Source organism: Eriocheir sinensis, chromosome 43 (assembly GCF_024679095.1).
Source record: "Eriocheir sinensis breed Jianghai 21 chromosome 43, ASM2467909v1, whole genome shotgun sequence".
NCBI classification, from domain to species: domain Eukaryota; kingdom Metazoa; phylum Arthropoda; class Malacostraca; order Decapoda; family Varunidae; genus Eriocheir; species Eriocheir sinensis.
Window position 1 is genome coordinate 10347617 of NC_066551.1, and position 16649 is coordinate 10364265.

At 47.6% G+C, this 16649-nt stretch overlaps 1 protein-coding gene across 1 annotated transcript; it reads right to left on the reverse strand.

Annotated features, from left to right (window-relative positions):
* Positions 1–2374: 2374 nt before the first annotated feature.
* Positions 2375–16479, reverse strand: LOC126980208 (uncharacterized). Its single transcript, XM_050829843.1, has 2 exons — positions 15028–16479; positions 2375–2485 (listed from the first exon to the last, which is right to left on the reverse strand). Exons 1-2 carry the CDS (start codon positions 16477–16479, stop codon positions 2375–2377), a joined length of 1563 nt encoding a protein of 520 aa, XP_050685800.1.
* Between the last annotated feature and the right edge of the window lie 170 nt (positions 16480–16649).

A 16649-nucleotide genomic window follows, 5' to 3' on the forward strand; every position in this document is an offset into this window, starting at 1 on the left:
ATATGAGAGTCTCTTCACCAGTATGACGAGGCAGATGATAATAAGATTTTTGTATTCAGTTGTGTATATTTCCTTGAGATTAAAACTTATGTGGAGAGTATGGTTTGCTGCTTTATTGGACTGTTGTTTGTTTATAGTCGGTTTTTGATCGGTCTGTTGGCAGTGAGTCGGTCAGTGGGTCGGTTGGTTGGTTGGTCGGTCGGTCCGTTGCCTGCTGTTCGATGCCTTACACTGTTTGATAATCTGTTGCGTCGTGAGCTAAGGCAAAACAAGTCATCGCGGGCGGTGGCAGTTCAACGTCCGTGTCTCGGCAGTGCCCCGCCCGGCCGGCCGTGCGGCGGTCCTGACGCGTCTCGGTTCGCCGCTCATCCGGCAAACATTATCACACGCCGCGCCGCCCCCCTCCCGCCCGTCACAGCTGCCAGGCCGGGCTGCAGCTGTCAGCGCCGGCAGATACCAGCGTCAGCAACACCATCATGCCTCTCCCCTGGCCCCTCAGACACAAGATAGGTTGACTGCTGATCCGAGGGAGGCATGGACGAGGCAACGATGGAGGACGGCCCCAAGAAGCGCCTCACGCCTCCTGCCCGCTGCTCTCTGCTTCTGCTGAATCTGCTGTACCTACTGAGCTCGTTCCCCGACCTTCCACTCCTCTGGCCAGTCTCTTGTCCTGCCGGTCACGCCCGGGGACGGAGAGACAACAAAGAAAGGAGAGACGGACGGAGCCAGCGGGGCGCGGCGAGGGATGGCGCGGCCCATTCCTCTTATCAATATGGAGGCCATTATTCTCATCTCGAAGGCGTAAATTTCTCACGAGGCGATAATGATGAAAATTGCAGCCATCTGCCAGGACGCAACGCAGCCAGAGAGAAAATTTTATGAGTTGCCGCTGCTGGGTCGACTTCCTGAACGTACCAGACTGGCGGCCGACCGTGGCGGGAGGTGGCGCGGCACTGTCCTCGCCCGCCCGTCTGATAGTGACAGCCTTATTGGGTTCTGGCGAGAGACACGCTGTTTATTTATCGCCCAACACACGGTCATCGCTCAGCCGTGTTGCCCTCCTGCTGTGGGCGCCGCGGGAGGAACAACGACGGGTGCGGGATGCTGGGCGGGGACCAGGAGGGCCAGATTGAAGATTTAAGGAGATAGAGGAAAGAGGGAGAGTTAAGAGGGCAAGAAGACCGTTGTGGAATGGAAAGAATGGACGTAAATAAAGAAAAAGGGGCCGCGAGTAAGGGAAGGAAGAGAATTCTAAGATAAAGAAGATGGCTTCGGGGCGCGGGGGAGGAAGGCGTTGGTATGCACGGAGGGAGGAGAAGATATAAAGGATGGTGGAGGGGTAATGGAGGAGCCTCAGAAGGGATGGAGATAAAGGATATTGGAGGGGCGAGAGTGGGGGGGAGGGAGGGAGGGGAAGGAAGGAGCGCTGAAAGATTGATAAATAATGAGTTGTGGGAAGGTCGGGGTCAGGGAGAGGAGAGGCCGGGGGGCGCGCGGCCGCTGCCACCCTCGCCCACTTCCTCCCTCACCCTCTCCCTCCCTCACCCTCTCCCTCACCCTTGCCCTCACTCTCACCCTCTCCCTCCCTCCCCCTCCCTCTACCCCTCCCCCTCTCCCTCGTCGCCCCGGCCGGCGCCTCGTAACTCAGCGTGAATAAGGTAAAGAAAACAAACACAACATCGAAAGAGGGACCATAAAATTCGACCGTGTTTGTGTGTGCATGGTTCTGTGTGTTTGTGTGTGTGTGTGTGTGTGTGTGTGTGTGTGTGTGTGTGTGTGTGTGTGTGTGTGTGTGTGTGTGTGTGTGTGTGTGTGTGTGTGTGTGTGTGTGTGTGTGTGTGTGTGTGTGTGTGTGTGTGTGTGTGTGTATATATATATATATATATATATATATATATATATATATATATATATATATATATATATATATATATATATATATATATATATATATATATATATATATATATATATATATATATATATATATATATATATATATATATATATATATATATATATATATATATATATATATATATATATATACATACATACATACATTCATACATGCACACATGCATACGTACAAACACACGTACGTAATACAGTTGTCGTTCTTTTTTAACAAAACTCCTGACAATTAATTATTAATGTCATTTTTCCGCGCATAATCCCTTACCCCACATTGAATTAATTTGCGGTAATCTGCATTTTTCTCTCTTATTTTCTCGCTTGCGTATATTTCCTCGTGGAGGGAAGAGTTGATTAAGTGGAGGAGAGAGGGAACGGAACGAGAATGAAGAGCCATTTTTCTCTTCCTTGATGGAGGTAAGCCGGGCGGGCGGGGAGGGAAGACGGCCCGGTAAGTGTGTCAGGTGCTGGAGGAGCCCGGCGGCGGAGGCACGGCGCGGTGGTGCGGGGACTGAGTGCCACGCGTACGGTGCCTCCCCAGGGAACGCGAGGCGGGGCTGCAAGGCTGGTGCTGGTTGGACGCGGGCACGTGTTGTGGTCTCTATAGGCATGCATGTAGAGGCTCCTGGCGCCCTTCGCTAACCCCCACTTGCCGCCACACACGACTAGGGAACAGGGAACATACACACGTGGTGTTGGAACAGCGGCTCAGAGCAAGAGACGAACCTGGGTTGGTAGAACTTCAAGGCGACGAGCATTCCGCCATACCTGCACGCGTGTCTTCTCAATTGTTTACATGTTCCTTTGTTTCATCGGCTGTCAACCTCTATCTATTCAGACTGATGTAAAGCTTGCTGCCTCTCGCTACTGCACTGTGTTGAATGTTGGTGGCTCTGGCGGTGCTGAGGCGTGGCGCTGAGGACGTATATCTGGTTTACGATTAACTTAGAGTGTGATGGTTTTTGTCAGGCCGCGGGAATAAGCCGAAATAGTTTGTACTCCGTCGCAGAAGCCAGGCCGGGGAGGAGGGAAAAAAGTGCCGGGAAAAATATGTGGAGGCGAGTGTTGGTTGGTGCTTGTCGGGGGACGGGCGGGAAAAAGGAGCTAACTACGTCTGTAAACTGGCGGTGTGTGATGGTGTAAAGTTTGCGGGAAGTTGCTGTAAGGCGCCGAAGAATGTGAAAATGTGAGGAAAATAGAATGAGAAACGAGCGTCGAGCAACACCAGAGGCAGAGGCAGCACCGAAAGCAGAGAGGAACAAGGGAAGGAGAGCCGGAGAAAAACAAAGCCCATGAAATAAACTTATCGAAAGCCTGCATGAAGGAGAGCAGAGGCGAGCAAGGGAACAAAAGCCGGGAGATGAAAATTCTTAGAAGCAGCGACAACAACAGCGGTGGTGAGAGTAGGTCAGTGTGTTGCTCCTCCTCCTCTCCCCTTCCCTTCTCCTTGTTATTCCTACACTCCACCACCACCACCACCATAACAACCACCATCTTCATCCTCACCACCACCAACAAGCACCACTACCACCACAGTGTCAATCCTCTCCATCTTTAGCACTGACACCACCATCACACTTACCATCATGGATCATCAGCATAACCACCACCTGCAGCACCACAAAACGGCCTATTTGTCATAATTACTGCGCATCTCCGGACGAGCCGCGAATAGTTTAAGATTTATTAGGCCATGAGCGATCCACCGTTTTCGTCATGCGTCTCTGTTATCAATATTGCGCTCCTGCCAACACGGGCGTCAATACAATCAATTAGTCAAGTGAAGCCGTAGCGTCCGTCCGCCGTGACATTAATATTATCTGCCTCCCTCGTTAACATGATCCAATACACCGGAACGAAAGGAAGAAACGCGTTAACTCTGACAAGGAGAAATGTTTGTGGCTTAGTCAGTACGTTAGTTTGTATGTTTCGTTTGTTTGGAGGAAAGGAAGAAGGATCGCAGGCAAACACATACATAAACATAATCTGCCTTCCTCTTACAAACATAATCCAATACGCCGGAACGAAAGGAAGAAACACGTAAACTATGACACGGAGAAATGTCTGTGGCTTAGGCAGGAGTCTAGTTTTCCTGTTTGTGTCGAGGTTTGTTTGGAGGGGAGGAGGAAGGATCGGAGGTAAACACTGCTGGTCACACTTTAATAGTCTTATCCTTCCCGTCTGCTGCACGACACTCAAGCGGGGCTCAGGGTTTGTGTGCGTGTGTGTGTGTGTGTGTGTGTGTGTGTGTGTGTGTGTGTGTGTGTGTGCGCGCGCGCGTGTACATATTTGATCTGTCAAGGCGACGATTAGGCTTTTCTGTCCTGCGTAATTGATTAAGTGTCTCTAATCCTTAAATGACTAATGAGAATGACAGGACGAAAAAACGTTGCTTCGGAACTTAACTTCCTCTCGCTAGTTACTCAACAAAGATGTCACCTTCGAGAGGGTTAACATTTATTTTTCTCCACGGGCTTGGTGTAACTTTTCTCAGCTCAGTAATGCATCGCGCCACACGCTGAGGAGTTCCTGCACGTTGCTGTAGGGTGACGCATTGGCGGGGTATTGCTGAGGGGGTTCCGTCATGTATAGGGGAGAAGGAAAGAGGTAATGAGGCCAAGAGATTGAAGGACAGGAAACCCACTTAATACTTCCGGAAGCTCCAATTAGGAGGAAGGGAAGGTGTGGTGCACTCTGCCGCTTAAGTCTGTTCATGTATAGGCTAATGATGATAATGATGACGATAGTAGATGTTGACGATTGTGATGATGTAAATGAGGAGAATGTAAACCACTCATCTATACTTTCTTTTATGGGAGCAGCGATTAGCGGGCTTTTTTGTTCACATTTATTTTTGCCCTTGAGCTGCTTCCTTTGCTGTGATAACAAACAAACAAAATACTTACCCTTACTACTACTGTAACAACTCCAGCTGCTACTACTACTATTACTACTACTACTACTACCAACCCCACTACTACTATTACCTTTGTCCCCACCATTCCCATAACCCAATCATCATCACCATCACCACGACCAGCACCATCTTCGCCACCTCATTACCGCCCTGCCTTCCTATTGTGTGCGCGCGTCTGCGGGGCCACGTGGAGTGACCAGCAGCACCCGGCATGAATATAACATTTGCGCGTGCTGATCGTGGCGCGTAAAAAGCTCACGGCTCTCAGGGGGGCAGACTTGAAAGGGTAATAAGCGGAAAACAGAACGCTCCCTCCCCCTCCTTCCTCTTCGCCTCCTCCTCCTCCTCCTCCTCCTCTTCTTTTTCTTGTTCTTGTTCTTTTTTTCTTCTCTTCTCTTCTCTTCTCTTCTCTTCTCTTCTCTTCTCTTCTCTTCTCTTCTCTTCTCCTCTCTTCTCTTCTCCTCTCTTCTTCTCTCTTCTCTCTTCTCCTCTTCTCCTCCCTCCCCTCCTCCCTCCCTCCTCCTCCTCTCCTCCCTTCCCTTTCCTATCCTCTCCTCTCCTTTCCTCTCCTCTCCTCTCCTCTCCTCTCCTCTCCTCTCCTCGCCTCTCCTCTTTTCTCCTTCTCCTACTCCTCCTCGTGGCATTGCAGCAACACATATATTAATCAATGTGGCGTCAATATTGCAGGTGTATTGTGTGTGTGTGTGTGTGTGTGTGTGTGTGTGTGTGTGTGTGTGTGTGTGTGTTGAGGGCTGGAGGTGTGGTGTTTGCAGCCGTTGTTGAGTTCGAAGATGACGTGTGTGTTGTTGTGTGTAATTGCGTGTTGTTTTGCCTTTAGTTTAGACTGAAGCATTACTAGTGGTACGTTATCAATAGCATGATGTCACCATCACCATTACCACCGTCACTACCATTATCATCATCATCATCATACATCATAACTCCTTTTATAACACGGAATCTTCTTTATGTAAGGAAGTAAAGTTTTACGGCAACTATATGTTGTTATTGCTCTCATACAGTGTCGTCCATTGACATAACAAATAAGCAAGAGAGGATGGTGTGACGAACCGTGAACGTAAGAAGCCTCTGCTCTCTCTTGTCAGTGAAGAGGCTCAGAGCGGAAGTGTTCCCTGGCTCCCTAACTCACCCTTTCCGTCTCTTTTTACGACGCTCGGGGAAACAGTGAGTCGGACGTTCCAAATCTCTCGTCTTATGACTCATTTTGTTAATTAAGCGGCCACTTCCCACCACGAGGGGACAGCGGGGCGCCGGCGTGCGTGGCCTTGTGCCTGGAAAAGGGGCTGTCGGGGGTGGGGGGTGGGTGGGGGGTTGCTTCTCCACGCGCTGTGTTTGTTCTGTCTGGCATCGTGTGTCACGCCACGCCGCAATATCGTAGCGTAGTTTACAAAGAAGCACAAAGGAAGAACAAACAACAGCAGACCTGATGGTCCTTACGAGGCTGTTTGTGACAAGCTGCACTAACTATCTAATCAAAAGTGGAAGATGAAGGTCACATTTTAAAGCGGACGTGCCTGGCGCTGCTGGCGTCTATTCTCGCGTGTTTCCTGATTCTCGATGAGGAAAGGAAGGCCAGCAGGTATTAGGCATAGAACCGAGACATGCATATACAGGAACGGCAGAGCGTCAGCACAGTCCCGGCTTTGTTGATGACTTTCCGCGAAGGTTCTGAGATGCGGCCAGAGCCTCGTTACTGTTGAACGAGGTCGGCGGCATTGGCAGCTTTTGTATTGCCGAAGTGTACAATATCCAAGACTTGTTAAGGCCTCCAGGAGCTGAGACTAAGGGTGTGTGGCGCGGCTGGCTGTGTGTCTGGCGTTCTGGCAAGCGACGGCTCTTCGCTGGTCATAACGGCTTTATCTGCTGTGGCTGGAGGAGTTGGCAGCTGATTGCTGTTCCTGAGTGGCCGCTGGGGGAGGCTTGAAGTGACTGCAGATGTTGCTGTGCCAGCGCTTCGAGTCCTGCCAAACACTCACAATGCCTCCTGGGCCTCACACAGACACGCTCTTGATGAAAACGAGGCGCTCAGGCTTCGCTCACATGCTTTCCGGAGTGGCTAAACGACAGTAATCTGTGGCACGCCCGCGGGAGTGTTGTATAATGCCCCAAGTAGCTGCTACGTGATTTTTTTTATAATGTGGAGCGAAGATGACCATGAGACTAGAGTGTTACAGCCACACTCGTCCCCTGCAGGTCACCACCCCAGGAAGCGTCACGAAGCGATCGCGCAACACAGCGAAAGAGGAACTGAATAGGAAGTTTTCGTAAAAATATCACGAAGGGAAAGAAAAGAGCAGTCAGCTAGTCTCTTCAAAGTGAAAAATGAGTTAAAATTGGGAGAAAAAGAAAAAATCAGCGTGCGGCACAAGGTTCGAAAAGTTTATGCAAGAGACTAAAAAGCGAAAATGATGAGTAGAGAGATAGAGAAAAACTTAGATTACAAGGGACAGATTTCAGGGGACAGAGGAACGAAACCAAGAAAACTAAGAAAATGAATTAAAGGAAAATTTATCAAAGGAAAGAAAACATTTGTAGGAGTAACTGGAGGAAGAAGAATAAGAAAGATGGAAGAGACGGAGGAGGAGGAGGAGGAGGAGGAGGACGAGGAGGAGGCGGCAGTAAAGGGAAGAGAAGCCGTCATCGTTGCCAGCCCCGCACAGTAACCCCCGATCAAGCGAGCGTCCCGAGAGAGATTGGACATAAACTTGGTAAAACTGTATTGAGAGAGAGAGAGAGAGAGAGAGAGAGAGAGAGGGTGAAAATGGAGGCAAGGATAATGATAGGGAGGGAAAGGGTAAAGTGTGTGTGTGTGTGTATGTGTGTGTGTGTGTGTGTGTGTGTGTGTATGTGTGTGTGTGTGTGTGTGTGTGTGTGTGTGTGTGTTTAGAAATGCTGTGTGTATATTTGTAGCAGATTTTGCATGGTGAGTGAGTGGTGGTGGATTGCGTTAAATTACCACCACCACCACCACCACCACCACCACCACCACTTCGCAAACGCTGAGGTCAAACCCTTTTAGTGAGCTCTTTAATTGCCCCTTTTGCCACTCAACTCCCCCGCACTCTCTCTCTCTCTCTCTCTCTCTCTCTCTCTCTCTCTCTCTCTTTTGCGTAGGAAATTGCTCGGGGCTCATAAAAAAGTGAGGGAAATTATTTAGGAGGAGGAGGAGGAGGAAGAAGAAGAAGAAGAAGAAGAAGAAGAAGAAGAAGAAGAAGAAGAAGAAAAAGAAGAAAAAAAAAAGTAACGACTCAGCTGTTGTAATTGGGCGGCAGCAATTAGTAGGGAGAAGAGGTCATTTTAGTCTTTTCGTCCACGGGTTGGAAAGGTAAATTTATCATACAGGTGAAACGACGAAGAGGTGAAACGTACCTCATTAGCAGGATTTTGAATTATTGTCCTGAGCGAGTGCGTCTCTCTCTCTCTCTCTCTCTCTCTCTCTCTCTCTCTCTCTCTCTCTCTCTCTCTCTCTCTCTCTCTCTCTCTCTCTCTCTCTCCTACGGTATTATTTTGTTTTTACTTGTACTCTTTCCTCGTTAACTACTTCCAGGTAGTTGTTAGGTCCGTCATGGGTTTATATTTCCTTTCTTTTTATTGTTATATTTTTACATGTGAGCACGGATGCTGCTTGTTTTGATAGCCTATTGTCTTTAGATCCTCTTGTTGAAAGCACCTCGTCCACCGCCATCGCAAACACCAACTAACAGCGCAATCACCGCCGGCCACAGAACCAGAAACAGCTGGAATCACTTCACTAATTATCACCATCATCAGTGTCATTATAAAAAGAGGCACTATAATCACTGGCCGCTCATGATTTTCTCTTGCACCCCCACTACCACCACCACCACTACTGTCATCACCACCACCACTGCTACCGTCACCACCGGTTCTATCTGACGAAGACAGACAAAGCCTCCAAGAGGATTTGCAAATTTCAGCTTGGTCTGATAGATGGGAGATGCCTTTTATGCCAGGTCCTCCAAGTTCGAACAAGAAATAAGAAATTCGATTGCGAAATGCGTGGCGTCAGAGTCAAAAGCGTTCAGTGCGTCAAGGACCTGGGTGTCGAAATCCGGTCAAACCTCAAATTCTCACACCAGTGCATCAACGCTGCAAATAAAGCGAACGGAATGTTGGGCTTCATTGAAATAATTTTTTTATTAAAAATAAAGAAGTAATACTTCCGCTTTACAATTGTTTAGTCAGACCCCACTTGGAATATGCGGTACTGTTTTGGTCTCCCCACCATGCGAAGGGCATTGCTAAAGGAGGAGGTTCTCCGGATTTCACACTACCTGTGTTTGTGATAGTAGTCTGTCCTGAAGGTTCAACTTATAGTGAGGTTGCAGGTCACCTGGCGGTACGGGTGGCTTGTTCCCTACGTTCTGTCAATTTGACGACCTTTCCGGAGAAGCTCCATAATGGATTTGCGGCCACAAATGCCATCCCAATCTATCCTATTGACAGTTTAGTGAATCTCACCTTTTCTAGGATGAAGTATGTGACAAATAGCCTTTCCGAGCTGACCTTTTCAAATTTCTCGGAATTGGAGTCCGCTGTCCATGACTCTCTACCGGTTTACCTTGCCTCACATGTACATTACCCATCACTGATCTTACCGGTGGTTCTTTTTATCATCATTGTCATCCCCCTGTTCTGCCTTGTTAAGCGGGCTCTGACTTTGTACAACCATCTTCAGGCAAGAGTTGCCCCACCGCGCTGAGTTCGTACGCATTGTGACTCGAAGACTCAGTTTGTATCAAATCTTCTTCAAGGATTATTTTTTTCCTTTTCTTATTACTATTCCAAATAGCTCCGTTACCATGTATCCTAATGACAATTTAGTCAATTTATTTTTCTAGGATGTATCTTGTAAATGACTACTCGAGCTATTATTTTGTTTTCTCGGAATAGTGCTGAGCTTCCACGTCCACGACTCTAGCCCTGTTTACCTCGCCCTGTATGTACTTTGCCCATTTATTGTTACTTCCATGATTATTTTTATTGTCATTGGCATTTCCCGATGTTGTATCGTTAGGCGGGCTCTGACTTGTATATATTTTTTTTACATGCAACCATAACAGGACCTCGTTTAACTAGTACACATTGTGCGACTGTAACATGGGTAGGTACACTGCTTTTAAAGGTCGGGTGAGTCGCGAGGTCGCGACTTTTAGAGAACCGAGCGATGTAATGTGTATATTATAATGTACATGTGTATGTATGACTGTACGTGTGGCGACACCCGGTCGGTGTCGCACAACAGGATGTCTAACAACACGTCGTGCTTTTGGCCGTGGGAAGCTGTGGTGAACTGACACTAGGATCAGCAAATGATGATTTTCATCAACAGTCATCAACCGGAACCCACACCCTTCCGGACGAACTACAAGCAAATAAAACAGGCGAACAACGCGGAGAAGGGAGAGAAGACGGGTGACGGGCAGGCGAGCGGTGCTCTGCCGCCCCGCGCCCTGCAGCGGTGTGGCTGTCTCTGATTTCGTGCGTCTCGCTCACGTAAACTGTAAACCTTATGTAGTACAACTGTTAATATAGTTAAAATACATTTTGTATTTGTATTAACCTGAGAGAGAGAACTAAAGTGAACTTATAACGGCTACCGCTCTGCCACACATCACTTAACTAAAAGGCTATTGTGTTGTCTTAACCACTTCAATCAACTGGAGAACGCAGGCAACGATACACCGGACCTGACGTGAGATAACAGTTCGCGCCCTAAACTTAAACGTAACACGTTACATTAACCACGTTAAAAATGACGCTTAAAAGTCGTTAACAGGTGTCCAACATCGGGCAACAAAAATGATCCCTTTCTTGCGTAACAAAGCCTATGACGAGAGTCTTTCCACCCTTAACATGTTCTCTCTTGAGAAACGTCGCCTCCGAGGAAAACTGATCGAATGTTTTAAAATACTTAATGGCTTTAGAATGTGAACAAATCAAAATTGTTTATGATCGATGACACTTTGCGAACGATTGAATATTGGCACAAAACTTAAATGTGGACAAGTAAATTCAGACTGCACCTAATTTTTCTTCACCAACGTTGTAGTAAGATAATGGCATAAGCTCCCCCGTCAGTGGTCCAGTGTAACACAATTGACTCCTTTAAAAACAAGCTCCACCGACACTTCCTTTAAATTGATATTAACTAGAGTAAAAATGCAAAGTTTTGGAGCCATCTGATTAATGTAGAATCACTGAGGTTTAAGGACGGATCACCTAGTCTGGACTATGAGGTCTGTGTGGTCTGATTTTCTATGTAAATCTATGTAAACCACCACTACTATCGTCACCACTCTTCGCATAATCGCCTCATCTTTAGACCGTTTCAGTGGAACACACAGGAACATATACCATAACACACTGTTTCTACCACAATTTATTTCACACGGGAAGAAATGTTATCTGGTGTATTTTTTTTTGAGCCGATACGTTACAGGTGACTGGTAATAAATATAACCGCAAAACTAATGACGCTGACCTTTGTGCTGTCACGATATTTAGGTCGGAAGTTAAAAGCATAAGCTTTTGACAAATGGTGATCATGGATTTTATCAGATTTGCGATTTAATCCTAATTTTTGTTGATGCGATATAACGTTCCTTTGCAAAATCAACTTGAGCCGTATCCTTTGATTTAAAAAAAAAAAAAAATATATATAGATATATATATATATATATATATATATATATATATATATATATATATATATATATATATATATATTTATATATATTTATATATATATATATATATATATATATATATATATATATATATATATATATATATATATATATATATATATATATATATATATATATATATATATATATATATATATATATATATATATATATATATATATATATATATATATATATATATATATATATATATATATATATATATATATATATATATATATATATATATATATATATATATATATATATATATATATATATATATATATATATATTTTTTGATCATGTACACCCTGTTAGCAGCTATGATTTTCTAAAGTGGCAGTTATTCCTGTGCATGTTTACTCTCTTTCATCCTTTTTTTCTGTATAAACTCTCTGCTAGATATAATTTCCCCCAATGGCAGGTAATCCTATATCTCACATGTGCCTATTTACCTTTTATTCCATCACAACCTCTTAGAAAGCAATAATTATCAGCAATGGCAGCTAATCCTATGCTACAGTTTTACCCTTTTTCCTATATACTTTGTCTGCTACCTACTATTTTTTTCCCGATGGTAACTGATCCTGTACATAATTTTCACTCCCTTCTATCCTTTTTACCAGTATAACCTGTCTTTCAGCGACAAATTTTCAGTGGCAGCTAATCCTATCCGTCATTTTTACCTCTTCGTCCTTTATTTTCTCTGTATGACCTTTCAGCAGGCAACAATATTTCACAGTGGTATCCGATTCTTTTATATACCTCGATATTACATCGTTTCACCTTTTCCTGTATAACCTTTTCGGCAACTAATTCTGTACTTCATTTTTACCCTCTTCTTTTCTTTTTCCTGTACAACCCATAATTTTCCACCGCGACAACTAATCCCATACATCATTTTTACACTTTTGACTATATATATTTTTTTCCTGTACAACTTCTCTGTTCAGCCTCTCTCGGGTAACTATAATTTTGCGTCACGACATTTTTTCCTCTTTCCGCTCTCCCTGCCTCGCTCTCAGTCACTCGCGCTGAAACAAGGCTATAATGACTCATGAAAGTGCAGGGAGTGGTGTGGCCTCCCTGACTCGAGAGCCACTTTACAGCCAAAAAATTTCTCCCGCGCTAGATGGAGAGTTCGGAAAGTCATCCATTTCGGCCGCCACCAGGGACCGAAAAAAATTATGCAAGCCCCCTCTCGCTTTTTACTTTTCTTTTTACATACCGCACACATTCTCTCTCTCTCTCTCTCTCTCTCTCTCTCTCTCTCTCTCTCTCTCTCTCTCTCTCTCTCTCTCTCTCTCTCTCTCTCTCTCTCTCTCTCTCTCTCTCTCTCTCTCTCTCTCTCTCTCTCTCTCTCTCTCCTACGGTGTAGCGTCGACAAATGATCTACTTTCAACGTAAAGGACAGGAAGAAATAGAATTTGGCTTCAACATCACTATTTATTTAAAGGACTCGTTAATAATATTTTTTTCCTCTTTTTTTTTTCTTCGCTGTTTTCATTCCCCCTTTCTAATTTTTCCGTTTTATATTCATTTTTTTTATTTATTTTGTTTTCGAATTTCATGTTTTGTTTATGTCTAGTCTTATACCTGTTTTGTCTTTTTTTTCTTTTTCCCCGGTTATTTTTTCTACCTTTATTACCTCCATTTGTGCCGACCTCTCCCTCTTTTGCCGATTTTTACTACATTTTCATGCCATTTTTCTTTTGTATATGTTTTCTACTTTGTTTTCCTTTTTTTTTTTTAAACCTTTTGCATGTTTGGGGGATCTGTCAGATTTATCTTTTCTCCTTATGTCTGTTTTTTTGTGGCTGTTTGTGTCAGTCTCAGTCGGTGTCTGTGCCTGTTTTTGTCTGTGTTTTTTTTTTGTTTGTCTGTGTCTGTCTTTGTCTGTACTTTTTCTTTTATTTAAACATCAAAATACATGTGACAAAAGGGGGGGGGAAATTGTCCCCATGCTAAAGACGACCTCTGTCTTGAGGTCGCCTATCTTAAAGCATTGTCACAAGTTGTGCTTGTGCTCAGGTGGATGTGACTAGGGCGGATAAGTGCAACACCAGGCATGGGCTGCCACCTTCACCTGCTGGGTGTTCATTGTCCTAACGCCCACTTCACTCGTGAAGGCGTTCCACAGGTGGGCCGTTGCACTCGTGAAGGCCCTCTGGCACCTGGCTGTTCGGCTTCTCGGGATTTCAAGGAGGAGGTCGTTAGCCATTGCCGCTCTCGTGGTGTGCTGGCTTCTCCTCCTAGGAACCCGTAGTGCCGCCAAGTGAGGTGTGTGTTGGACTTGGGCCTTGTGTAGGACTGTGATGGGACCGACCCTTCTCTGGTGCTCGAGGCTGTCGAGCATACAGCGGGGGGTGTCCTGCTGGTGATGTAGCTGCTGTCCATGTTGCCGCTGCCGCCACTGGTGTCCATGTGGTCGCTGCTGCTGATGGCTGCTGGCATCGCGGATGAGTCGCTCTGCCCTCCTCTGCACTCTGTCCAGCAGCGAGAGGTGACATTGGGCACTACTCATCCAGGAGAGGGGAGTATTCCATGACGGGCCTCACTTGGACTTTGTACAGCCTCAGGAGGCCGTCTGCGTCGAGCAGGTGCCGCACGCGACGCAGGAGTGTCACCCTCAGGGAGGCTCTGCGCTCCACACACTCTAGGTAGCGGTCGAAACTGAGTCTGGAGTCGACCTCCACCCCCAGGATGTTGATGGAGTCCTTGATGACCAGGGTGTCGTCCCCAAACTTCAGCCGTCCCTGCAGGAGTCTGGCGTCCTCCCCCGAACTCGATATGACCATGGCCTGGGTCTTCTCGGCAGCAAACTTGACTTGCCAACGTCGTCCCCAGGCCATGATGTCACCAAGATGGCGGTTGGTGGCTTCGATCACGTCCGCAGTTTCCTCCCTGGTGTAACTGTGGGACAGGGTAGAGTAGTCAGCGTAGGCTGAGGCCACTGGTAGGCCACGGAGCAGCTCGTCGAAGTATGCGTTCCAAAGAATCGGGCCCAGTACCGATCCTTGTGGAACGCTGGCAGTGATTGGGTAACTGCCTGACGTGCACCCGTTCACCACTACCCTCAGACTCCGGCCGTGCAGGAAGCTCGAAAACAGCTGCAGCAGTTGTCCTGTGATGCCGAGCTGTTCGAGCTTGGCCAGGAGGCCCCTGTGCCACACACAGTCGAATCCCCCAGCAATATCTAGGGCAACAACAAGTGAGGGGCGACCAGAGTCCAGGGCGTCATGCCAAGACTTGCTGAGCAGGAGGAGGAGGTCTGATGCCGAGCGACCTCTCCTGAACCCGTGCTGACGAGGAGACAATAGATGGTTCTCCTCCAGGTGGCGCGTCAGTTGCTCAGCAATAATCCGCTCCAGGATCTTGCTAACAACCGACAGGAGCGAGATTGTGCGGTAGTAGGTTGGGTTTGTCTTGTCTTTTTTTCTTGAAAACCGGTGTGACACGAACCTCTTTCCACAGGGTCGGCCAGGCCCCTGCACTTAGGCACTGTCTGAAGATACGTGTGAGGGGGTGCAACAGCTCCCCTGCACAGTGCTTCAGCAGGAAAGGGCTGATGTCATCCGGGCCTGGGGCTTTCCTGGTGTTGGTGTCTCGGAGGTGTTTGGTCACTGTGCCCTCTGTGATCTCCAGGTTTTCCAGGACAAAGTTACCCAGACGGGGGAGGAGGGGGGGCTGCCTGTCTGGCTCCTCGATAGTCATCTTGCTGCTGAAGTGGATTGCCAGAAGGTCAGCTTTATCCTGGTTCTGTACTGCCAGGCCCCCTGCAGGCGTCTTGAGAGGCGGGATCCTGTCTTGCGTGACGGTGCCTTGCCTTTCCTTCACCAAGGACCACCACTGCTTGGGGTCAACTTGGTTGGACGCCAGCTTCCTCCTGAGGCTGTTTTCCCACCTTTTACTGGCCCACGCTGCTGTCCTTGTCATGGCCTTGCATGCAGCGCGGTGCAGAGCCTTGTTACGCTGGGAGGGACGGAGCTTGTATTGCCTCCAGGCGCTGTACTTATCCTCTGCAGCCAGTCGGTACCTATAGCCGAACCACGGCTGGTCGCGTGGGTCGGCTTTATATGCCCTGTGAGGGACATGCTGCCTCTGGGCTTGGAGGAGAGTGGCAGAGAAGGCTGACACATTGTGGTCAACGTCACCACTGATTGTGGCGTCCCAGTCAGTGTCAGCTAGTGCCCGCTTCATGGCTTGCCAGTCTGCCCGCTGCCACAGCCAGATGACGCGTTGCCTTGCTTCCTCACGCGAGGGGTTGAGGCCGAGTTCAGTCAGCACCGCATTATGGTCGGAGCTGCCGATTCTCTTCAGAGGGCGGCATTGCACTGAGTCCCCGGGCAGGTCGGTCAAGACAGGGTCCAACGAGCCCCCACGCATGTGAGTGGGAAAGGTGGCGTGGTTTGTGAGCCCGTGGACCACTGTCAGCTCAGTGAAGGCCCTGCTTACCATATGCTGGTTCATGTCACCCACGATGGCTGTGCTCTGGCAGTCGTAGGTGGCTAGGATGGTGTCAAGCTGGTCGGTGAGGAAGGTGAGGGGCTCGCTGCCTTGCCACTGAGGGCGATACAGGGCGACGAGAAGTACGGCGCTTATATCTGCGAGGAGGAGGCGGAAGAACATGGCCTCCATGTGCTCGGCGACAGGGACAGAGAGTGACTGTAGTCGCAGGCCCTCCCGGTAACAAACAGCCACACCTCCGCCCTGTCTGTCTTTCCGATCGCGTCGCTCCCAGTGGCAGTAGCCAGGAATCCTGTCACACGATGTCACACACTCATCGTTCAGAAACGTTTCGACTGCCACCACCACATCAGCTCGGTTCCTGAGGACGGCGTGTGTGAGCTCGCCAACGTTGGTTCTGAAGCCTCGTACATTTGCTGACAGGATTCTAAGGCTGTTCTGCGTCATGGCCGGTTAGTTGTTATTGGCTGTTCCGGGAATCTGCCCGAGGTGTGGATGTTGTGTTTGAGTGGGGGTAGGTGGTGGGCTGAGTTGGATTCTCTCCGTCAGCAGGGTTCTGAGGAAGGGCTCCTGTCTCTCCTCTGCTACACGGGTGTAGCAGGTGTCAGCGGTGTGGC